The 25688-nt window shown below is 46.7% G+C and overlaps 1 protein-coding gene and 1 long non-coding RNA gene across 5 annotated transcripts in view; one reads left to right on the top strand and one right to left on the bottom strand.

The window, feature by feature from the left end:
- LOC138747338 (pleckstrin homology domain-containing family A member 3-like) overlaps positions 1-13355 on the bottom strand; it is a 42569-nt gene extending 29214 nt beyond the window's left edge. For all 4 annotated transcript variants that reach the window (XR_011347431.1, XM_069906448.1, XM_069906449.1 and 1 more), the window contains exons 1-2: positions 13107-13355; positions 2735-2851 (exon numbers count right to left, since the gene is read on the bottom strand). Coding sequence is in view for 3 of the 4 variants with exons in the window: in XM_069906448.1 (XP_069762549.1) it covers positions 2735-2851; positions 13107-13146 (157 nt within the window). In the remaining variant the exon portion in view is untranslated. The remainder of the gene's footprint in view (positions 1-2734; positions 2852-13106) is intronic.
- LOC138747340 (uncharacterized) lies at positions 12828-24021 on the top strand. The gene is made up of 3 exons (XR_011347433.1): positions 12828-12903; positions 14269-14398; positions 23889-24021. It is a non-coding gene; the product is annotated as an uncharacterized lncRNA (long non-coding RNA).
- The last annotated feature ends 1667 nt before the right edge of the window (positions 24022-25688 follow it).

The raw sequence follows: 25688 nt of genomic DNA, 5'->3' as shown, positions 1-25688 counted from the left end.
GGTGCTTGTTGCCTTACAGTGAATAACGGTAGATAAATCCACCAGGCCTGACAAGATATTCCCACGGACCTTGAGGGAGATGAATGTAGAAATTGCAGGGGCCCTGGCGGAAATATTTTAAGCGCCACAGGATTGGAGGGTAGCTCATGTTATTCCATTGTTTAAAAAAGGCTCCAAAAGTAAACCAGAAAATTACAGGCCAGTGAGTCTGACATCAGTGGTAGGTAAATTATTGAAGGGAGTTCTCAGAGATTGGATATACGAGTATTTGAACAGCCAAGGGCTGATTAAAGATAGTCAGCATGGCTTTGTGCGTGGTAGGTCGTGTTTAATGAACCTTATAGAGTTTTTGAGGAGGTTACCAAGAAAGTAGGTGAAGGAATGCCTGTGGATGTTGTCTATATGGACTTTAGTAAGGCCTTTGACAAGGTCCCAAATGGGAGGCTAGTTCAGAAGGTTCAGACACTAGGTATCCATTGGAGAGGTTGTAAATTGGATTAGAAATTGGATGAATGGGAGAAGACAGAGTGGTCATGGATAATTGCTTCTCAGACTGGAGGCCTGTGACTAGTGTCGTGCCTCAGGGATCGGTGCTGGGACCATTGTTGTTTGTTGTATATATCAATGATCTGGATGATAATGTGGTAACTTGGATCAGAAAGTTTGCAAATTACTCTAAGATGGACAGTGAGGAAGGTTTTCAAAGCTTGCAGAGGGATCTGGACCAACTGGAAAAACGGGCCAGAAAATGAAAGATGGAATTTAATGCAGATAAGTGTGAGGTGTTGCATTTTTGAAGGACAAACCAAGAAAAGACATACACAGTCAATGGTCGGGAACTGAGGAATGAGATAGAACAGAGGGATCTGGGAATACAGGTACATAATTCCCTGAAAGTGGCGTCACAGGTGGATAGGGTTGTAAAGAGATATTTTGGCATCTTGGCCTTCTTAAATCAAAGTATTGATCACAGGAGTTGGGATGTTATTGGAGAGGTTGTATAAGACATTGGCGAGGCCAAATGTGGAGTATTGTGTGCAGTTCTGGTTGCCAAACTACAGGAAGGATATCAGTAGGATTGAAAGAGTGCAGAGAAGATTTACTAGGATGTTGTCGGGTTTTCAGGAGTTGAGTTGCAGGAAAAGATTAAACAGGTTAGGACTTTATTCCTTGAAATGAGGAGAGATTTGATAGAGGTTTACAAAGTTATGAGAGTATAGACAGAGTAAATGAGAGTATGCTCTTCCACTTAGATTAGGGGAGATAAATACGAAAGGACATGGCTTTAGGGTGAAAGGGGAAAGGTTTAGGGGAACATTAGGGGGAATTTCTGAATTCAGGTGAGAGTGTGGATCAAGCTACTATCTGACGTGGTAAATGCAGGCTCACCCTTAAGTTTTAAGAATATATTGGATAGATACATGGATGGGAGAGGTCTGGAGGGTTATGGAATGGGAGCAGGTCAATGAGACTAGTGGAATGATGTTTCAGCATGGACCAGAAGGGCAAAATGGCCTGTTTTCTGTGCTGTAGTGTTCTATGGTTCTAGACATACACCACGTTAACAGGCCATTTTAGCCCATGAGCCCATTATACCCCATTAACATACACCCCTGGTACATTTTGAACGGTGGGAGGAAACCAGAGCCCCCATGGAAAACAAAAATACAGGGAGAACATACAAACTCCTTGTAGATAGTGTGGGATTCAAACCCCAGTCCCAATCACTGGTGCTGTAACAGTGTTGCGCTAACCGCTACACCAACCATGCTGCCCCAAACCATTTTTGCGTCAGCCTCCATTGGTATTGACATGCATGAGTGCAATAGGAGGGCATCTCAGTTCCTCAAGCTGGCCAAAGTTTCAACATGGTCTGGTCAACTCTTTTATGCCAATTCCCCTTGCCCTCAATTCCCCCATCTTTTCCAAATGCATCTACCTCAAATTCTTAGCACATTTTAAACAACCAACTCGTTTTCTTGCAAAGGTGCCCCTTCCCCCACCTTGTTCAAGACTCTCAGTGGAACCATCTTGACGTTGGTCCTTAAATGCTTCAAATGAGGTTGAAGAGACAGTGAGGAAGGTTTTCAAAGATTGCAGAGTGGACCAACTGGAAAAATGTAAGATGGAATTTACTGCAGGCAAGTGTGAGGTGTTCAGCACAGACTGGAAGGGCCTGTTTCTGCACTATCGTGTTCTATGTTAATATCTGACATACAACATGTTAAACTTAAAATGAAGAGGCTTAAATCAACCCTAGTCAAAATAGATGAAACATCTGAAACTCCTCTCTTCCCCCAGCTATTCCTCTCCATCAAAATGGATGGGAATTGCAGATCTAACCCAGCATTGATTTCTCAATGAAAAGTTAGCACTCCCGCCACCAACCCTAATGGGGAATCCAGTCTCAAGAAGCTCAGTACCACGCAGAGTCTCTCAGAAGCAACCCGGGCCATCAGCTTGGCCCTCCCTAGAACAGAAAAGGAAAGCGGTGAACCTTGGCCCTCTTCAAAAGAGACTTAGCCATGTAAACAGAGTGGCTGGACTTGAACTGCACCTTCACAACAATGAAGACTTCAGCAGGTCATCCAGTTTCTAAACCTCCCATCCCTGACTCAATTAGAAATGATTCCTCCCCCTCCCCCAAAATCTGAGGAAGCTCAAGATGGAGGTGAAGGGCGAGGGATCCATCAACAAGCTGCAACTCCAAACCTCAAAAAAATGGTTTCTTCACCTTTTATTTCACACATGGCCATTTTGATGCTCCCTTTACTGCCTTTGCCAACATCTTCCTGTGAGTCGTAGTAGGAGAACACGCTGCCGTCCAACACAAAGTACCGTGGTTGCCAACCTACAGACGACAAGAGTCAGCAGGAAATTATGACAAGGGACAAGCAACACGTCAGTCATGGGGAACTGGGAGAAGAATTGAAGCTCCTTCACGCAATGGGATGGCCCCCATGTTAACAAAAAGGGAGGGCGAGTTACAGAATAAACATTTCAAGTCAAGAATTGATTGCTATGAGTTTTCCCAACTTTTTCCCCCCCCACCCTTTGCATGTGGGAAGACTTTTAGCAATTACATTTGGTCGTGGTTTGGCTCCCGAAGTGATAGGGACAACCCACCTCAAAACCAGACATCATTTAATTGAAAAATAGCATTCAAATCCATTACTTCAAATTCCTAGGGGGTGGGGGTCCATATCTCTGATGATCTCACATGGCCCCAAAAAGGCACAACGTCTACTTTTTGACACTCATGAGGAGGTAACACCTCCGGCCCAGAATCTGACTGGACGTACGATTGAGAGCGCGCTGACTTACAGTATTTCAGCGCGGTTTGGGGATCGTTCTGCACAAGACAGGAAAGTCACTCCAGCGGGGAGTGAAAACTGCCCAACGGATTGTTGGAAGGCAACTGCCTCCCATCGGATCTATCAATAGGGGGACGATGCTTGGACAGGGCGAGGAATAGCATTAAAGACACAACACACCCTACCCATGAACTATTTACCCTCCTACCATCAAACAGATGTTATAGGAGCCTTCGCTCAAGAACTACCAGACTTAAAAAGAGCTTTTTTTTCCCCCATGAAGCCGTGATAATGTTAAATACCAATTCATGGCGCTGCACTTGGATTTCAGAATCAGTAATCTGTTTTAAAATAATTTATTTTAGAATATTACAGTTTTATGGTACATGGTTTATTGCGTGGCTTTTTTTAAACTGAATCCTATTTTATTTTCCAGCCGACGTTAATCAAGTTTCATTGGCTGGTATTCCAGTGTAATGTCAATAATATCACCGCCACCGTCCCTTTGGCACTACTGAGGAGGTTTTTTTGTGAAAGGATTCACTCGTGGAGTGTAGGCATCACCAAGGCCGGCATTTATTGCCCATGTCCGAGAGGCGAGAAAGTGGTGACAGGTGCTGTCTTGAATCGCGGTAACGGCAGTAACCCCACTGAACTCGTTTCGGTGCCATCAAGGGGCATTCGTCATTATCGTCAGTCTAAATGTAAATGGGGTCACCAGATTTCTTTCCCAGCCCGAGTGAACCTGGCACATTTTTAACCAAAAAGAGAACAGTAGCACCACACTTTTTTTCTTAAATAAAATCAACTCCCCAGCTGCCATTGTGATATAGAACTCTGGTTCCCCCCCCCCCCCCACCCCCCCACCCCCACGGTTATTAGTCCAGACATAACCACTACTTATGCCTGAAGACAAGCACTCAGTGACACAGGGACAGCTTCTTCCCCTCCGCCATCAGGTTCCTGAATGATCAATGAACCAAACACACTGACTTACTTTTCATGCACTATTTTTAAAAATTTATTGTTGTCTGTGAATGTTTGCACCATGATGCTGCCCCAAAACAACAAATTTTGTGACTTGTTCACAGCAATAAATCCTGATTCTGACATGCTCAGAGGGTAGAGTGTTACACACCCAGTCACAGCTGATCCAAGTGCAAACGCCCTCCAATTAAAATAGTGGAATGTGTTAAGTTACAAAAGAGCAAAACAATATTTCCTGATTCCAGATTGATTGTCTTTTGCTGCTCACCTCAACAAGTTCAGCCCTCGGCACCCTGTTCCACATCATCACAAGCCAGGGAAATCCAAATTGTTCACTTCTCCCCATCCCGTAAATAAAGAAGGATTAGAAACCAGGGGGCGGGGGGGGAAATCAAAATTGTCCACTTCTCCCCATCCCGTAAATAAAGAAGGATTAGAAACCAGGGGGCGGGGGGGCGGGGGGGAAATATTTTGAGCGTCATCTGGGCAGAATGGAGCCTTCGTTGGAAGTAAAGCATGAAAGTCCGTAGACACCGCGGTTGAAGTTAAAACACACAAAATGCTGGAGAAACTCAGCAGGTCAAACAGCGTCCTTTAGGCAGCAAAGATAAAGATACATCACCGACATCTCAGGCTCAAGCCCGAAGTGGACAGCAGCCATCGACCTGGCCACTTCCCAGTCTGCAAGCCAGTCTTGAGAGACCCTGGGGTTGGTGTCACTGGGGTTGGTGTCACTGGGGTTGGTGTCACTGGGGTTGGTGTCACTGGGGTTGGTGTCACTGGGGTTGGTGTCACTGGGGTTGGTGTCACTGGGGTTGGTGTCACTGGGGTTGGTGTCACTGGGGTTGGTGTCACTGGGGTTGGTGTCACTGGGGTTGGTGTCACTGGGGTTGGTGTCACTGGGGTTGGTGTCACTGGGGTTGGTGTCACTGGGGTTGGTGTCACTGGGGTTGGTGTCACTGGGGTTGGTGTCACTGGGGTTGGTGTCACTGGGGTTGGTGTCACTGGGGTTGGTGTCACTGGGGTTGGTGTCACTGGGGTTGGTGTCACTGGGGTTGGTGTCACTGGGGTTGGTGTCACTGGGGTTGGTGTCACTGGGGTTGGTGTCACTGGGGTTGGTGTCACTGGGGTTGGTGTCACTGGGGTTGGTGTCACTGGGGTTGGTGTCACTGGGGTTGGTGTCACTGGGGTTGGTGTCACTGGGGTTGGTGTCACTGGGGTTGGTGTCACTGGGGTTGGTGTCACTGGGGTTGGTGTCACTGGGGTTGGTGTCACTGGGGTTGGTGTCACTGGGGTTGGTGTCACTGGGGTTGGTGTCACTGGGGTTGGTGTCACTGGGGTTGGTGTCACTGGGGTTGGTGTCACTGGGGTTGGTGTCACTGGGGTTGGTGTCACTGGGGTTGGTGTCACTGGGGTTGGTGTCACTGGGGTTGGTGTCACTGGGGTTGGTGTCACTGGGGTTGGTGTCACTGGGGTTGGTGTCACTGGGGTTGGTGTCACTGGGGTTGGTGTCACTGGGGTTGGTGTCACTGGGGTTGGTGTCACTGGGGTTGGTGTCACTGGGGTTGGTGTCACTGGGGTTGGTGTCACTGGGGTTGGTGTCACTGGGGTTGGTGTCACTGGGGTTGGTGTCACTGGGGTTGGTGTCACTGGGGTTGGTGTCACTGGGGTTGGTGTCACTGGGGTTGGTGTCACTGGGGTTGGTGTCACTGGGGTTGGTGTCACTGGGGTTGGTGTCACTGGGGTTGGTGTCACTGGGGTTGGTGTCACTGGGGTTGGTGTCACTGGGGTTGGTGTCACTGGGGTTGGTGTCACTGGGGTTGGTGTCACTGGGGTTGGTGTCACTGGGGTTGGTGTCACTGGGGTTGGTGTCACTGGGGTTGGTGTCACTGGGGTTGGTGTCACTGGGGTTGGTGTCACTGGGGTTGGTGTCACTGGGGTTGGTGTCACTGGGGTTGGTGTCACTGGGGTTGGTGTCACTGGGGTTGGTGTCACTGGGGTTGGTGTCACTGGGGTTGGTGTCACTGGGGTTGGTGTCACTGGGGTTGGTGTCACTGGGGTTGGTGTCACTGGGGTTGGTGTCACTGGGGTTGGTGTCACTGGGGTTGGTGTCACTGGGGTTGGTGTCACTGGGGTTGGTGTCACTGGGGTTGGTGTCACTGGGGTTGGTGTCACTGGGGTTGGTGTCACTGGGGTTGGTGTCACTGGGGTTGGTGTCACTGGGGTTGGTGTCACTGGGGTTGGTGTCACTGGGGTTGGTGTCACTGGGGTTGGTGTCACTGGGGTTGGTGTCACTGGGGTTGGTGTCACTGGGGTTGGTGTCACTGGGGTTGGTGTCACTGGGGTTGGTGTCACTGGGGTTGGTGTCACTGGGGTTGGTGTCACTGGGGTTGGTGTCACTGGGGTTGGTGTCACTGGGGTTGGTGTCACTGGGGTTGGTGTCACTGGGGTTGGTGTCACTGGGGTTGGTGTCACTGGGGTTGGTGTCACTGGGGTTGGTGTCACTGGGGTTGGTGTCACTGGGGTTGGTGTCACTGGGGTTGGTGTCACTGGGGTTGGTGTCACTGGGGTTGGTGTCACTGGGGTTGGTGTCACTGGGGTTGGTGTCACTGGGGTTGGTGTCACTGGGGTTGGTGTCACTGGGGTTGGTGTCACTGGGGTTGGTGTCACTGGGGTTGGTGTCACTGGGGTTGGTGTCACTGGGGTTGGTGTCACTGGGGTTGGTGTCACTGGGGTTGGTGTCACTGGGGTTGGTGTCACTGGGGTTGGTGTCACTGGGGTTGGTGTCACTGGGGTTGGTGTCACTGGGGTTGGTGTCACTGGGGTTGGTGTCACTGGGGTTGGTGTCACTGGGGTTGGTGTCACTGGGGTTGGTGTCACTGGGGTTGGTGTCACTGGGGTTGGTGTCACTGGGGTTGGTGTCACTGGGGTTGGTGTCACTGGGGTTGGTGTCACTGGGGTTGGTGTCACTGGGGTTGGTGTCACTGGGGTTGGTGTCACTGGGGTTGGTGTCACTGGGGTTGGTGTCACTGGGGTTGGTGTCACTGGGGTTGGTGTCACTGGGGTTGGTGTCACTGGGGTTGGTGTCACTGGGGTTGGTGTCACTGGGGTTGGTGTCACTGGGGTTGGTGTCACTGGGGTTGGTGTCACTGGGGTTGGTGTCACTGGGGTTGGTGTCACTGGGGTTGGTGTCACTGGGGTTGGTGTCACTGGGGTTGGTGTCACTGGGGTTGGTGTCACTGGGGTTGGTGTCACTGGGGTTGGTGTCACTGGGGTTGGTGTCACTGGGGTTGGTGTCACTGGGGTTGGTGTCACTGGGGTTGGTGTCACTGGGGTTGGTGTCACTGGGGTTGGTGTCACTGGGGTTGGTGTCACTGGGGTTGGTGTCACTGGGGTTGGTGTCACTGGGGTTGGTGTCACTGGGGTTGGTGTCACTGGGGTTGGTGTCACTGGGGTTGGTGTCACTGGGGTTGGTGTCACTGGGGTTGGTGTCACTGGGGTTGGTGTCACTGGGGTTGGTGTCACTGGGGTTGGTGTCACTGGGGTTGGTGTCACTGGGGTTGGTGTCACTGGGGTTGGTGTCACTGGGGTTGGTGTCACTGGGGTTGGTGTCACTGGGGTTGGTGTCACTGGGGTTGGTGTCACTGGGGTTGGTGTCACTGGGGTTGGTGTCACTGGGGTTGGTGTCACTGGGGTTGGTGTCACTGGGGTTGGTGTCACTGGGGTTGGTGTCACTGGGGTTGGTGTCACTGGGGTTGGTGTCACTGGGGTTGGTGTCACTGGGGTTGGTGTCACTGGGGTTGGTGTCACTGGGGTTGGTGTCACTGGGGTTGGTGTCACTGGGGTTGGTGTCACTGGGGTTGGTGTCACTGGGGTTGGTGTCACTGGGGTTGGTGTCACTGGGGTTGGTGTCACTGGGGTTGGTGTCACTGGGGTTGGTGTCACTGGGGTTGGTGTCACTGGGGTTGGTGTCACTGGGGTTGGTGTCACTGGGGTTGGTGTCACTGGGGTTGGTGTCACTGGGGTTGGTGTCACTGGGGTTGGTGTCACTGGGGTTGGTGTCACTGGGGTTGGTGTCACTGGGGTTGGTGTCACTGGGGTTGGTGTCACTGGGGTTGGTGTCACTGGGGTTGGTGTCACTGGGGTTGGTGTCACTGGGGTTGGTGTCACTGGGGTTGGTGTCACTGGGGTTGGTGTCACTGGGGTTGGTGTCACTGGGGTTGGTGTCACTGGGGTTGGTGTCACTGGGGTTGGTGTCACTGGGGTTGGTGTCACTGGGGTTGGTGTCACTGGGGTTGGTGTCACTGGGGTTGGTGTCACTGGGGTTGGTGTCACTGGGGTTGGTGTCACTGGGGTTGGTGTCACTGGGGTTGGTGTCACTGGGGTTGGTGTCACTGGGGTTGGTGTCACTGGGGTTGGTGTCACTGGGGTTGGTGTCACTGGGGTTGGTGTCACTGGGGTTGGTGTCACTGGGGTTGGTGTCACTGGGGTTGGTGTCACTGGGGTTGGTGTCACTGGGGTTGGTGTCACTGGGGTTGGTGTCACTGGGGTTGGTGTCACTGGGGTTGGTGTCACTGGGGTTGGTGTCACTGGGGTTGGTGTCACTGGGGTTGGTGTCACTGGGGTTGGTGTCACTGGGGTTGGTGTCACTGGGGTTGGTGTCACTGGGGTTGGTGTCACTGGGGTTGGTGTCACTGGGGTTGGTGTCACTGGGGTTGGTGTCACTGGGGTTGGTGTCACTGGGGTTGGTGTCACTGGGGTTGGTGTCACTGGGGTTGGTGTCACTGGGGTTGGTGTCACTGGGGTTGGTGTCACTGGGGTTGGTGTCACTGGGGTTGGTGTCACTGGGGTTGGTGTCACTGGGGTTGGTGTCACTGGGGTTGGTGTCACTGGGGTTGGTGTCACTGGGGTTGGTGTCACTGGGGTTGGTGTCACTGGGGTTGGTGTCACTGGGGTTGGTGTCACTGGGGTTGGTGTCACTGGGGTTGGTGTCACTGGGGTTGGTGTCACTGGGGTTGGTGTCACTGGGGTTGGTGTCACTGGGGTTGGTGTCACTGGGGTTGGTGTCACTGGGGTTGGTGTCACTGGGGTTGGTGTCACTGGGGTTGGTGTCACTGGGGTTGGTGTCACTGGGGTTGGTGTCACTGGGGTTGGTGTCACTGGGGTTGGTGTCACTGGGGTTGGTGTCACTGGGGTTGGTGTCACTGGGGTTGGTGTCACTGGGGTTGGTGTCACTGGGGTTGGTGTCACTGGGGTTGGTGTCACTGGGGTTGGTGTCACTGGGGTTGGTGTCACTGCTCTCCCTCTCTACCCCGTCTCTGCCTTCTTCCCTCCAGCTCTCCACCCTCTTCCTTCTCCATTCACAGAGCCACCCCCCTCCCCCTGTTTGCTGCTGTGCCCTCCCTCCCTTATCCACCTATTATCTCCTGTCTGTGGGACCACAGTCCTCCCCCTCCCCCCACCATTTTGTTTGGGGGCCTGTTGACATTTTGCTCATAATGAAGGGCTCCAATAGCTCAGTGGTTAGAGCACTGGTCTTGTGAACTAGGGGTTGTGAATTCATTCCTCGCTGGGGCTTCCATTCTGTGAAGGGCGCTTACGGTTGACAAAGTTAGAATGTACCTGAAATTCTTTAAATGTAGTATCACATGACAACAATAGGACCTTTACCCTCGTGTTTCTACTTCAACCAGCGTGTCCGCAGACTGTCATGTTTTACTTTACGCACTCCATCTTCACCAGGTATTAAATTGGCATCGCACTTGACCAATGTAGCACAGCACCAGGGCCAACACTGGCATAGCCCCTACCTTCACCCATTCCTGCCTCAACCGAGTTTATGAACAGGCAATATCTTTCAAATCTGTCTACTTGGCTATTCGTTCCCGAAATAATTATGCAAAAACAATTCTAAATTAGAGATTCTCTTTTTAAAAAGAGGCCAAGTAAATGAAGAGATCAAATAAGCCTGTTAATGCTGGAAATCATGGTGGCGGGAAAGAGTGGAAACAGAAGATATTGGAACGACTCAGCAGGTCAGGCAGAATCTGCAGAGGTCGAAGACCTTCGTCAGACCTGTCCCAATCCTGAATCATTCCCATTAGAACAGTCAAACATCTTGGTTCAAGTTCCACAAAACAGAAAGTACACCAACTAGAAACCAGCGTAGAAAAGGACTGCACCGGAGCCCGGTACAAACCATCTGCAAGCACGCGACCCATCCTCAGAGTAAAACACAAAAGTCCGCAGACACTGTGCCTGAAGTAAAAACACGATGCTGGAGAAATTCAGCAGGTCAAATAGTGCCCCTTTATATAGCATAAAGATACATCATCGTTTCAGGCTTTAGCCCTTCATCAGGGTACGAGCTAAAGGTCAGCAGGTTCCAAGCAACATGGTGGAGGCTGTTGAGGTGGGCAGGGGAGAAGAGCACAGGCCCACAGGCAGAAGGTAATAGACAAAAGAGGGAGGGCACACCAGTAAATAAGGGGGGGGGGCATGGCTCTGTAAATGGAGAGGGAAGGGGATAGAGGAATGGAGGAGAGGAAGAGAGGGGTAGCAGAAACCAGAGAGGTCAGAGTCAGGAACAGCTTTGGTGGCAAAGGACAAGAGTCTGCTAAATTCAATCAAAATTCATTGAATGTTTCTCCAGCTTCCTACGTGATCCAGCAAATCGGAAACAATCTTTGTGTTTGGCTTGAAGTTGTCTATCAAAATCCTCAAGTTTTCTTCAGGAAGCAAACCTTTTTTTAACAAAAAAGGTTGTCCAGTGTTATTCAAAATTGAAATAGTCATCCTGGACCTGAAGTGCCAACTGTTTCTCCCTCTACAGGTGCTGCTTGACCTGCTGAGTGTTTGAGCATTTTCATTTTGTATTTCCTTCTATAGCAGCACCACGATAGCATTTTGTTTTTGACAGATAAGCTTCAGGCTGAAGGCACTCCCATCAAAACAATGTTATCTCCCAATGTGGCACACCACTGTTTTGTTTGCTGGCACTCCTTGTTGAAAGGTGCTGTGTACCTGGTAGGCAGTGATAGTACATGACCATTTGCACAGACTAGACTTTTCCTCACATTCATGCATAGAAACAGAGCACGAGAGCCAGCCCACACTAGTGTTTCTCATATATATATTATATATACACCATTCATATATATATGAATGAATGATATATATATCATTCATTGGAGCGACTTCATCCATAACCTCGAAGTACTCGAGATGGCAGAGACCGACAGCAATCGAATCCACGCTACTGAAGATCCAACTGCGCTGGGTAGGTCACGTCTCCAGAATGGAGGACCATCGCCTTCCCAAGATCGTGTTATACGGCAAGCTCTCCACTGGCCACCGAGACAGAGGTGCACCAAAGAAGAGGTACAAGGACTGCCTGCCCCATTGACCACCGCCAGTGGGCTGATATCGCCTCAAACCGTGCATCTTGGCGCCTCACAGTTCGGCGGGCAGCAACCTCCTTTGAAGAAGACCGCAGAGCCCACCTCACTGACAAAAGACAAAGGAGGAAAAACCCAACACCCAACCCCAACCAACCAATTTTCTCTTGCAACCGCTGCAACCGTGTCTGCCTGTCCCGCATCAGACTTGTCAGCCACAACCGAGCCTGCGGCTGACGTGGACATTACCCCTCCATAAATCTTCGTCCGCGAAGCCAAGCCAAAGAAAGATATATATATATATATATATCTTTATATATATATATACACACACATACATGGGTAATAACAAGAATAACAAAGTAAATGTACATTGACAAATAGCTGTAAACAATGTATGGAAGAAAACCGCAAAATGCAAAAACTATTCTAATAATCTAACCCTTCCCTCGTGAAGTATGGTTCCAGTGGTTCCTCAACCTTTTTCTTTCCACTCACATCCCACTTTAAGTAATCCCTTTGCCATCGGTGCTCTGTGATTAGTGAGGGATTGCTTAAGGTGGGTGGGAAGGGAAGGTTGAAAATCACTATTCAAGACCCAATAGTTAGTGAAAGATTTTGCTTGAGAAAAATGGTCATTGGCCCATTTCCTTTGGAGTTCTGAAACCGTCCACATAACGAGTCCATTAGGGACGATTAAAACAGTGGTTTTCAACTTTTTTCTTCCCACCTTATGGCCGAGGGAGTACTTAAAGTGGGATGTGAGTGGAAAGGAGGTTGAGAACCGCTGTGTTAGGGGGTTCTGTTCCAAGCACATTTCCTCGCACCTCCTTCACCCAACGACAACTCTTCCCACCCCCACCAAAGACTTACATTCTTTTAATTTACCCAGCTTCCCTATTTACATTGCGAGTGTAACCCAACCCCCCCCGTGCGAGGGAGGGAGGGGGTGGGGGACCCTTCCCTCATTGCGGCTACGAACTGTACTCCAGAACAACCGAGATCAGACAGGAATGCAAAGGCTCCGTTCTGAACTAGAGCTCGGGAATAAAGCCAGGTCCCACGTCAAGCAAACCAGACGATGGGAGGGTTAAATGAGACTGTGTGTGGGGGGGGGGCAGGGAGACAACAATTCTAAAGTTCCCATCGTTACGCAGTCCACCCTGAACCGTGAGCCTAACCCAGCTTCCCGGAGGTGAGGTGAGGTAGGTAGGTGGTGGTGGTGGTGGGGGTGGGGGTGGTGGTGGTGGGGGGGGGGGGGTCCACAGATTTTAAAAGAAGCGACCTCCAACTCTTGACTGTGCAAGTCCATGGACTCTTGAAGTTACAATGTCAACTCTGGCGAAGTGTCCGCGACGTGTTGACTGACTCCCAACCGGGATGCGCGCAGCGAGCCCGCACGACTCACCGCTCAGATAGTTGGTCCATTTATATAACACGCCCTCCATAGCAGCAAACGCGAGATCCCCGAAAGTTCTCTGCGGAGTCTCAGCTGCCCAACTGCTACTGGAAGCAACAGGCGAAGCCCCTGATTGACGCCGACCCAGAACCAATGCAGCGGCGCCCGCGTCACATTCACAAGGGCATTCCTGCCTTGTGCCGTCACGATGTTTCCCTCCGCGATCCGGCCAATCAATGCTGGCACAGCGGAGCTTCCTTTCTCTGAATGGATGGCTGTCAAATGAGGGAAGCGCTCGGCCAATGGGGAGGCTGCGGTAGGCTGGGATAGGGCGGGTGGGGCAGGCACCTGAGCCCGCTGTGATCTGAGCAACGTGTGATTTCCCCCGGGCAGGGCCGCCTTTCACCTTCAGGGTCAGTCAAAAAAAAGAGCAAGGCTGGGGCACTCCGCTATGGAAGGCGTGCCACACTGTTAAAGGAGTGCGTTTGCGCCTAAGAAAGCCCTGCCTGCTTCCCAGTTAAAGATCCTGTGGTGCTATTTGCAGAGAGCAACCAATTTCTGCCCAGTGCCACGATTTCCCCCCCCCCCACCCCCCCATTCAAGATCCCCAAAACCTGATGTGGTTACACTGGACAACAAATATTTTCAAAAGGTTGGCTTCCTGAAAATGCAATTTGGGGATTATGAGAGACAGCGTCGAGCTCAACGCAAAGATCACTTCAGATTTGCTGGGTCACTTTCAGCCTGTTTAATCGAATTGTGATGCTGACACGTGCAACTGACCGAAAAATGTTTCGCCGCTGATTTTCATTTGTACTCGGCATCTGACACCTCTCTTCACCGTGTTCGTCACTGACGGCACCAAGATCAGCCGGGAAGGAGTTCAAGTGTGGAGGCAGAAAATGAATTTTCAACGACATGTTGCGCCTCATGGTTTTGGATGTGTCATGAAGTCGACTTAAAATATGACAGGAAATCACAAAAATAGGTTCTATCTCAAAAATTGTGCATGGTAGGAAAATTTAAAGCGATTTTCGTGATCAGCAGCCCCAAATCCATCAAATGCACTCAGAAGTGTTCAGGAAGCAAAATCTTCATTGTCCAGTGTAATTAACACCGTGATGTTTGTGAGAGTTTGCTGTGTGCAAATTGGTTGCTCTGTTCCCTTCAGGATAACCACACTGGGAGAAAACTGATGCAATGCAAGGTGGCACACCATCTGTTCAGCCCCTGAACCCCTGGCAAAGGCCCAGACCTTGCTGCAAAGGACCTTTCATTTCCCGGCTGGGAATGGATTTCAGGTAAGGTGGGGGCAGAATTTCCTGCAGCTTTCATCTCGGGCCCCTTAATCTCCTGATTGATCTCGAGAAACTAACCAATTAAATTGAAACCTTCCTTTGGAGGAATGTCATTGGAATGTGCATTCCATTTTAATCAATGCAAGAACAACCCTGACAGCTGGTGTACAAATAACAGGAAGTACATCGTACAAACGTTTCCTGCTCCCATGCCTCCTGAAGGCACCTCCAGCAGAATTTTTCATGACCAGAAAAACGTTTGCCCTTTTGAGGTTTAGTGAACTGTGGGGCTGACACACAGGCCCACGGTTTGCAAGCAGCGGGTAAATTGCATGTTCCAATGACATTCATATTTAAGTAATTGTCATGGCGATCCCTTGAGGTCGAGGATGACGGTCTTTGTTCCTATGGGCTCTCAAGTGGCTTATGAGTCCAATCTTGGAGAGTGGCCCACCGAGCGAAGACACCTGTGTGTGTATTTGTTTAGTGTGTAGTTGATCTTTCACTCCAAGAAGCACATGGTACTTCACAAATCAGCCAACTAGTCCCAATAGCAGGGGATTGTTGCAGCCTTCATCCGCCTTCAAAGCTGTTGAGTTCAGAGTAGCTTCGTCAGCCTGTCCCACTTTTGAGGTCTGTAGAGCTCGTCGAAAGAACCAAAGACTTGTTGATCCAAACCAAGGCTTTTATTAGCAAAAGACAGGAGCTCTTCACAGGTGGCCGACCAGTCCGGAATGATCCGACCTGGCTAGGGACACAACCCTTTAAGGCCCAGACAATAGGTGTGGCTTAGCTCTCAGCCAATCGTTGTAAGCACAGTCTAGATACAGTAACTATATACACTATGTACATTGCTGATAGATCTGTACTATCACAAGGTCTTGGTTGGATTGTTCTTTGTTAGGGACCTCACCCTTGACCTTACCACCATGGGTGGCCCTACCAGGAGCAGAACTCCAGATGGCATTGCTCTCGGGATCACAGGACCACATAAGCTTCACCAGGGCAAGGTGACAATCCACAGAGAAGTATATTTAAGTACACAGCAGTTGACCATTGGGGGCCATTTGCCTGCAGCACCATTCAATCCCATGTTCCTGCCTGGTGTCTGGATACCTCAATATCTGGCTCTAACTGCTTCAGTAATGATATCTCATGCTATCACAGAGCTCTGTTCTGCCCATCCCTGCCTTACTTTCTCTGCCACTGAAAACTAACAGCCCTTTCCTCAGAAAGAGAGGAGACACAGCCTAAAACATTAACTATTTTTCTTTCAGACCTGCTGAATCTTCCCAGCACTTTCTGGTTCCATTAGCTCTCGACTTCCAATTTTCTCCAATTCTCTTGCTCCTTCCTGTTTCTTAAGAGATGGTTTTGGAGGAATTGTTCGAGCAGCTTGTACACATTTCAAAACCCAGAATTTTTGCAGGACTTTTGCAGGAACAACAAAGTAGCAACATTCAGGAACTTGCCTGGGAGAGCATGTGATCTTTGTAGGCAGGCCAGAACAGTTTTTCACTCAGAGAGGAAGGGTGTGAAACAGAGAGAGAAGGAGTCACAGAAATCAGTTAGAGAGGGACAAGCTGGCAAACTTTGGAAGGCTGCCTAGTCAAAGAAGAACGCTGGCAGTGTGAAAGGTGACCTGAAAAGAAAGGGGATCATCTGGAGAACCCTGAAGGGGGCAAGTTTCGTCAGTAAGACTGATTGAAAAGGAATCAGTTGCAGATGTCCTGGAAAAGGAATCTCTGAAAACCAGCAAGAACCCTCCTGAGTGGTAACCATTTGCCTGTTAAGCACCAAAGACTGGTGAACTTTGTTAATGCTAACTTCTGTGCACAGTACAAGATTTGCCTGCAACCAGTGAGATTGGACTGTGATCCAAAGAACTTTTCTCACCTTAAATATACATTACACACACCTGCGCTTAGTATTAGAGGGGGGATTAAGTAGGTTAGGTCGATTAAGTAAGTAGGTTAAGTTAAAGTTTAATTCTGTTTTCTTGTTCAATTATAATTAAAAACTACTTTTGTTTCAGTAACCCTGTGTTGTGGTGCATATCTATTACTGCTGGTTTTTGGGGTCTTCTGTAACATTTTATGGGTACTCGTCCTTTAGGATTTCAACATTGCAATTTGGAGATTTATTAGTTGATTGGGTTTTTGTTTTGCAAGTTATTGTTTCTGGAATTTTTGCAAGTGAACTTAAAGCTGGTGCCTGGAAAAACAGCAGCAATGGATGTCGATACATTTTTGATACAACCATCACTTGCAGAGCTGCGGAGCAAGAGAAAAGAGGAACTGATGGTCATTTCTAGGGCATTAAAACTGACTAAAGTTGAACAGTGGATGAGGAAAGTACAAATTCAGAGGATTATAGTGAAATATTGTATAGGTGAGGGTAAATTTGTTCAGAAAGACTTAAAAGATTTTCCAGACGAAAGATCTGGTGAGTTGCAATTGGAATTAGAAAAATTGAGGGTGCAAGAGGAAGGAGAGAAACGTGATTTTGAGTTGCAGAGACAACAATATGAGGCAGACCAGGCTGAAAGGCAAAGAGAAGAATGTGAAAAGCAGAGAAGAGGCTGAGAAACAGAGGAAATATCAGGCAGAGGAAGCTGAAAAACAGGAGATATGAGTTGGAGTTAGCTGAAAGTTTAAATTAGAGAGGTTGAGAATTGAGAGGGAGGAGAGTAAGAGAGCTGAGGTTGTAACTCCTGGGAAGAGGTAAATCTAGTGTCTCCTTTTGATGAGGGAGATATAGATACCAATTTTCAGCTTTTTGAAAAGGTTGCTGAGAGCTCAAAATGGCCAAAAGAAAAATGGTCTTTAATCCTCCAAAGTGTTTTGAAGGGGACAAGTACAAATTGCACACTCTGGCTTGACTGCACAGCTGGTGGCAAATTATGATACTGTTAAACAAGCCATATTGAAAGCTTATCAGTTGGTTCCAGAGGCATATAGACAAAAATTTAGGAGTTTAGTGAAAACATGGAATCAATCTTATATGGATTTTGCTCTGAAGAAATCTGTGTGTTTTGACCGTTGGTGCGCCTCAAAAGGAATAAACAATGATTTTAACAGATTGAGAGAATTAATATTAATAGAGGAAATTAAAAGGCATGTCCAAAAGGAGATTAAATTATACCTGGATGAGAGAGACGTGGCCACAGGCGGCTAGATTAGCAGATGAATTTGCTCTGATTCACAAAAGTACATTCCAGAATAATAGGCATTTTCAGAGAGCGAATGTGGAACAGATTCATAAACCTGCTCTAAGGTTAGTATGGAGCAGGATAATAGGCCTGAAATAAAGTCTGGAGAAAATGTTAAAAGAAAAGATGAAGGAAAGGACAGAACTTCTGCATTTGTACGTCATTTATGTAAGAAACCTGGTCATGTGATTGCAAATTGTCTAGTCCTGAAAAAGAAAAGAGAAAAAGAGGTTTTACCAGAAGCATGTATTCAAACAGTGGAATTTAAGGAGAGCAGAGGTGCCAAACCTGGTAAGGAGGTCATGGATGTTTTCAAGCCTTTTGTGTCAGAGGGCTTTGTCTCAATAAAGGAGGGAGAACCACAGGTTCCAGTTAAAATTCTTAGAGATACTGGGCCTGCTCAGTCATTGTTGTTAGAAAGTGTTTTAACTGTGGATCAAAGGACTGACACAGGGGATAAAGTTGGGTCAGTTTTAAGATTGACAAATCGGCCTAGTAAGGATGTGGTTAGAGAGGATGGTGAGATATATCCTGCATGTGCGGTAACTAGGTCTGTGACTAACGAAATGGTGACAGCTGAAGAAAATCCAGTTGATAGAGATTTGCCCAGTACTTGTGAAGTACTTTTGAAAGGGCAGGGTCATTGTGAGAGTGAGGATTTCTCTTTGTCAAGGAAAGAGTTAATTCAGCAACAGAAAATAGATGCAGATCTTGTTAGTTTAAGGGAGAAGGCAGTAACTGAACAGGAGACTAAAGAAATGGCTTGTGGATATGACTTGGAGGGTGAATTGTTGTTGAAACCTTATTATGAGGATAAGGGTAGTGGAGAACAATCTGAATCAGAGGTTTTGGCTAATGACAGAGTGGAGGAAGTGGTGGATCGTAAGATTATGGAAACAGAATCTTGTGAGGGTAACCTTAAAGAAACCATGGTTCCTGTGTGCCTGTCTAACTCAGCAATTTTGGAAAATTTGGAGGAAAAGTCAGGACATCTTAAGTTACAGGAGCAGATGCAGTTGAAAGAATTACTTTTGAAATATACAAATCAGTGATTTACCATGATGTAGCTGGAGGGGAGGCAAATCCCATAAAACAGCACCCATGTAGAATAAACATTCAGAAAAGTAAAATCATGGATCAGGAGGTGGAATATATGTTGAGGAATGACATTATTAGACCTTCGAACTTGGATTGCAGTTCTTCTTGTATTCTGGTACCAAAACCAGATGGAACTGTTAGGTTCTGTACAGATTATAGGAAGGTTAATTCAGTAACTAAAACAGATGCTTATCCTATTCCAAGAATAGATGACTGTATTGATTAAATTGGCAAAGCTGAATTTCTGACTAAGTTGGATTTGTTGAAGGGTTATCGGTGCCTTTAACTGAGAGAGGAAAGAATATTTCAGCTTTTGTAACTCCATCCGGTTTATAAGAGTATAATGTGTTACCTTTTGGCATGAAAAATGCCCCTGCAACATTCCAGAGGATGATTAATTCTGAAATCCAAGGGTTAACTCATACAGATACTTATATTGATGACTTGGTCACAAAAAGTGACACATGGGAAGAACATCTAAGGCAATTGGACAAATTGTTTGCAAGAGTATCCAAAGCAAACTTAACTGTTAATTTAGCAAAGAGTCGATTTGCAAATTTGGGTTATGTAGTTGGCCATGGCAAATTTTCACCTATTCAAGCTAAGGTGAATGCAATTTCTGAGTTTCCTACTCCCAATGGCAAGAAAGCAGTGAGAAGGTTTTTAGGAAGTTTTGCCGAGGTTGCTCTTCCTTTAACCAATCTTTTGAAGAAAGGGGAGAAATTTGTGTGGACTAAAGATTGTCAGGCAGCGTTAGAAAATTTAAAGGAGATGCTATGCCATTGCCCTGTGTTAAAATCTCATGATTTTGACAGATAATTTTCTGTAGCAGTGGATGCCAGTGAGGGAGCTGCAGGTGTAGTTTTATTGCAAAAACATAATGAAATTGACCATCCAGTTGCCTACTTTTCAAAAAAATTCAATATTCATCAAAAGAACAGTTAGCTATCATATTTGCTCTGCAGAATTTTGACGTGTATCTTGGTTCCTCTCATGAACCAATTGTTATATTCACTGACCACAATCCTCTGGTGTTTTTGAATAAAATGAAGAATAAAAACAGAAGATTGTTAAACTGGAGTTTGATATTATAAGAATATGATCTGCAAATTAACCATATCAGAAGTGTAAATAAATGTGATTGCCGATTGTTTGCCAAGATGTTAAAATTATCGTGTCTAAAAATACTTTCAAAATTTAATTACTGTATTATAACATGTTATATATTGTGTATGTTATCTCTTTAGTGATTTTTAAGAGTTTAGTTATAACTGAATTTTAACTCAAGAGTTAAAATTCCCTTTAAAGGGGGAAGGTGAGACAGAGTATCTCGAGGTGGTTTGGGAGGAATTGTTAGAATAGCTTGCACACACACATTTTAAAACACAGAAGTTTTGCAGGACCTTTGCAGAATGCTTATTGCAGAGGAGCAACAAAGTAGCAACATTCAGGAACTTGCCTGGGAGAGTATGTGATCTTTGCAGGCAGGCCAGAACAGTTTTGCTCTCAGAGAGGGAGGGTGTGAAACAGAAAGAGAAGGAGTCACAGAAATCAGTTCCAGAGGGACAAGCTGGCAAACTTTGGAAGGCTGCCTGGTCAAAGGAGAAGACTGCCAGTGTGAAAGGTGACCTGAAAGAAAGAGGATCATCTGGAGAACCCTGAAGGGGGCAAGTTTCGTCAGCAAGACTGATTGAGAAGGAATCAGTTGCAGATGTCCTGGAAAAGGAATCTCTCTGAAGGGAGTCACATGATGGAGTAGTGGCTGGTTGGGTGGAAACAGCCCTCTCTAGAGAAAAGAAAAAAAAGTGTGAAAAAGCAGAGCTCAATAAACATAAAATACAGGAAGAGAAAGATAAAGTTACAGTGAAGAGACAGAACCCAAAAGAGAAAAAGTAAGAATAACAGAGAAAAGAGAAGAATGAAAATCACTGGAGAAGAAAGAAGAAGACCTTACCTGCATGTTTGAGCAGAGAGCCACTGTGGAGAGGAGCAGCCGATCTCCGGTGTTGGTGAGTCCCCAGAGGAGTGGTGTCCTCCTGACCAGCAGACTCCAAAAATGGCTCTCAGAGCCAAGAAGAGGTGCGCAACTGCACATGCGCGAAGAGTCACGCATGCGCAGTGCGCAAGTAAAAGAAAAGCTAACACCGGCGGGAGGGGGACTCAGCTGAGGAGCGGCCAGCTGCGGAGCAGCCAGCTGAGAGATGCCCAGTTTCGGGGTGTTCGGCTGGGGGAAGTAAACAAGAAAGAAGAAAAGAAGAGTGGTGAGAAAGAGAATGAAGGGCTGGAAGAGGGTGAGTGGCAACGGGGCGACCAACAGGGGGACGACCTGTGGCAGGAGACCCAGCAGCGTATTGACCTGCAGCGGGAGGCCCAACAACGTGTCGACCTGCAGCAGGAGGCCCAACAACAGGAGACACAGCAGCTGGAGGCCCAGCAAGGATACAGAAGCAGCTCACCAGAGAAGGATGAAGATACAAAGATACAGAGAAGAGAAGATGACACAGACATAGATACAGACACAGAAGAAGCGGAGGAAGAAGACCAAGAATTTCAAAGGAAAGAAGGTAAAATAGAAGGACAAAGTTTAGATAAAGCCTTTTTCGAAGAACAAATTAGGTCATTAAAAGAATGCCTATCATTAGAATTTAGTTCAATCAAAAGAAAAATGAAAAGAGCTGAAGACAGAATGCAAAGCTTAGAGTTGGTCATGACTGAAATAGGGAAAAGAGTAGAAAATGTGGAGGAACGAGAAGCTGCTGTAGAAAAAGAGATAAATCATTTGAGAGGGAAGTTGGAAGAGAGCAGAAAAAAATTAAAGAGACACAAGATTTATTGTGACAAAAAATTGACATATTGGAAAACTACAGTAGGCGAAACAACATAAAAATAATGGGCCTGAAAGAAGGCAAAGAAGGGTCAGATATGAAGGAATTTATAAAAGGATGGATCCTGAAGGTGCTGGGAATGACAGATTCACATGAAGAAATAGAAATCGAAAGGATGCATAGAGCGCTAGTACCAAAACTGCCACCACATCAAAAACCGAGATCCATATTGGTAAAATTTCTAAGATATATGACAAGAGTAAACATATGGAGCAGGCAAGAAAGAAGGTTAGAGAAGACAATAAGCCATTGGAACATAAGGGACAAAAAAATATTATTTTTACCCGGACATAAGCTTTGAACTTTTAAAGAAGAGGAAGGAATTCAACTTGGTGAAAACAATCTTATGGAAGAAAGGGTATAACTTTATATTAAGACATCCAGCAGTACTCAAAGTATTCATTCCTGGGAAATGGAATAAACTGTTCTCGGACCCAAAAAAAGCCCAAGAATTTGCTGAACATTTGCAGGACAGAAGAGAGGAGGAGGAGTGACAAGAAGGATGACAGGCAAGAAAATATACAAAAATATGTAAAAATATAAAGTAAAGATAATGTATATATAAAGATTTAAAGATAGATAAGAGAAGGGGACGAAGGGAAAAAAGATAGAGAGCTTTGTTATAAGTATAGGAAAATAGTGTTCTCTGGGGGGGAGAATAATGGTCACTGCGAAATCGGTTGACGCTTGCAAATAAGTTCGCAAATCGAATGGAAAGCGGAGTTGTGGTTGCCGTCAAGGGACAGGAGACAATCCAAGGAGGGGAGGTTCATTTAGGGTTAAAGGGTTATTGCTTGTGGGGATTGTTGGGGCATTTCATGTCTTAAATGCGTTGTCATATATTGAGATTAAAAAGGAAAACTTAAAAAACAGTAATGGAAAAACCATTGGAGGTGGTGAAGAGGCGGAAAAGAAGTGAAAATAAAGATATAAGATGGCCATGTTGGACCATATGACTATAAACATTAATGGAATATATAACCAAGTTTAAGTGTATCCCATTGGGAAAATATCACATAGAATTTAAAAGTTACAATGTTTGAAAAAACCTGGGAACCATATATGGAACAAAACAGAAAGAGCAGGTCTCGGACCACCACCACCTCAAATGTTAAGAAGATAAACACGATCAGATTTGATGTGTATAAGTAGATGACACGTCTTTTTTGTTTGTATTCCTTTTGTATAAAGATATTGTTTTATTGTATTTTATATGTCCAATATTTACTGTTTTTGGAGGGGGTGGGAAGGGGGAAGGGAGGGATGGGGGGAAAAAAAGAGAAAATGTCACTGTGAATATTTAAAGAGATACATCTGTAAATATATTGGTTGATATGGTTCATAGTGCGATAAATAAAGAATTACAAAAAAAAAAGAAAAGGAATCTCTCTCTGAAAACCAGCAAGAACCCTGCTGAGTGGTAACCATTTGCCTGTTAAGCACCAAAGACTGGTGAACTTCATAAATGTTAAATTCTGTGCACAGTACAAGAATTGCCTGCAACCAGTGAGATTGGACTGTGATCCAAAGAACTTTTCTAATCTTAAATATGCATTACACACACCTGTGCTTAGTATTAGAGGGGGGGATTAAGTAGGTTAGATAGATTAAGTAAGTAGGTTAAGTTGAAGTTTAATTCTGTTTTCTTGTTCAATTATAATTAAAAACAACTTTTGTTTAAGTGACCCTGTGTTGCAGTGAATATCTATTACTGCTGGTTTTTGGGGTCCTCTGGATTCCGTAACAGTTGGGATTCAGGTTTGTGTTCAGGTTAAGGTTAGGGTACAGGTTTGTGTTGGGGTTCAGGTTGGTTGGGATTCAGGTGAGGGTTAAGTTTAGGGTTCAGGTTGGAGCACCCTGCAGCTCTATGGGCAGAGAATCCCGGATACTCTCAAGTCTCCAAGTCACCACAGTGAGAGCACAAGAGGCCACTTGGGTCATCAGCATTAGAGTATGGCCTCACATTCGTCGTCCTCAACCCTGTTAATAGCTCAACAAATCTGACAACAAGCCCCCCCCCCCCCCCCCACCCTGAGGATCAATGCCTGAACTCTGGGGATGCAGTCAACTTCTTGGCCCAGCAAGCAGTGAAGAACCATTGAAGAGAGGGGCAGTGGGGTTGGGGTGGTGGTGGAATGAATGGGTCCGATGCAAGATGGGAAGAGGCCCGTGAGGAGTGCGAGCACCAGAATGGTCCATTGGCAAGTTTGTTTCATGGAAACATACCAGGTTTGTTTTGAAGAGTGGTGTTTGTCGTGTTGCACACACAGGCGTCTCCCTTTCATTCTGTTTCGCACAGGTTACCTCAGGAAGGAACCTGGCCCAAATCATCGCTCAGCCGCCACTTGGCCTCTCCCCTGGAGTGTGCGGACTACTTCACGGAGCTCAGCATTTGGGGATTTTTGTGCAGAGATGATATGCACGTTGCCACATCGCACAACCATTCTTTACTGGAACATGATGATTGACAGAAATTTACTTTGAAAATAAAATATTTTATTTTTGCCCCCCAAAATGCAGAGAATGTGAAACAACCAGTTTTAAAGTTAGTGCTCCCAGTTTATGGTATTTCATATAGTTGTAGGTCTTATTATAGACTTTGTGTTATTTGGAACTTGTGAGACATCAAGTTGAACCGGTGGAACAAGGTTATTATAACCATATAACAATTACAGCACAGAAACAGGCCAACAAGGCCCTTCTATTCCATGTCAAACACACTCTCCACCTGACCCCTATGACCTATATAACAATTACAGAAACAGGCCAACTCGGCCCTTCTACTCCACGCCGAACACCTTTTCCCACCTAACCCCACTTAAATGCTCATATCGAGCCACTTCATCTGGTAGCTCGTCCCACACACCCACCAATATTTGAGTAAAGAAGTCCCCCTCATGTTTCCTCTAAACATTTGTCCCCAACTCTCAGCTCGTGTCCTCTAGTTTGTATATCCCCCTTACTTAAAGGAAAAAGCATCTCCACATCAACTCTATATCCCTAATAATTTTAAATACCTCAATCAAATCCCCTCTCAACCTTCTACGCTCCAAAGAAGAAAGACCTAACTTATTTGGACCCCGTAACCCCAGCCACATTCTAGTAAATCTTCTCTGCACTCTCTCCAATTTGTTGATGTCTTTCCTATATTTTGGTGACCAAAACTGTACACAATACTCCAAATTTGGCCTCACCAATACCTTGTACAATTTTAACACAACATCCTAGATCCTATACTCAATCCTCTGATTTATAAAGGCAACATACCATAAGCTTTCTTCACCACCCTATCCACATGTGACTTCACCTTCGGGCAACTATGTACCATTATTCCTAGATCCCTCTGTTCTACTGCACTCTTCATTGCCCTACCATTCACCATATATGTCCTATTTGATTAGCCCTACCAAAATGTATCACCTCGCACTTATCTGCATTAAACTCCATCTGCCATCTTTCAGCCCACTCTTCTAACTGGCCTAAATCCCTCTGCAAGCTTTGAAACCCTTCTTCACTATCCACAGCTCTGCCTATCTTAACAACATTAGTTGAGATCTCTTTGTTATTTTCAGCAAGAGAAGCTTGAGGGTCTCAGTGGGTCAGTCAGTGCTTTGAGGGGCACACTTCACTCAGGATATTGTGGGAAAGGGAGATATTAACTACATCAAGGGGAAGAGAAGCTGGGGATGGGGAGTGGGGGGAAGAGGTTCTGGGTTTTGGACAGCGTGGACTTACGGATCCACCCCACCACCACCCAGGACTTCACTCTGCTACCATCGGGGAAAAGGTGCAGGAGCCTGAAGACAAGCACTCAGTGGCACAAGGACAGCTTCTTCCCCCTCTGCCATCAGATTCCTGAATCATCAATGAACCACAGACACTGGCTCACTTTGACTTTTTTCTTGCACTATTTATTTATAACTCGTGTTTCAACATGGACAAGATGAGGGAGATGATCGTAGACTTCAGGAGGACCAGGAACACCCACCCTCCACTAAACATCACAGTTCTGAAGTGGAGACACCAAGTTCCTTGAAGTTCACTCAACTAGTGACCTATCGTGGACACTCAACATCTCCTCATTTGTCAGGAAGGCGCA

Source organism: Narcine bancroftii, chromosome 12, assembly GCF_036971445.1.
Source record: "Narcine bancroftii isolate sNarBan1 chromosome 12, sNarBan1.hap1, whole genome shotgun sequence".
NCBI lineage: Eukaryota > Metazoa > Chordata > Chondrichthyes > Torpediniformes > Narcinidae > Narcine > Narcine bancroftii.
This window is presented reverse-complemented; position numbering and strand designations above follow the sequence as displayed.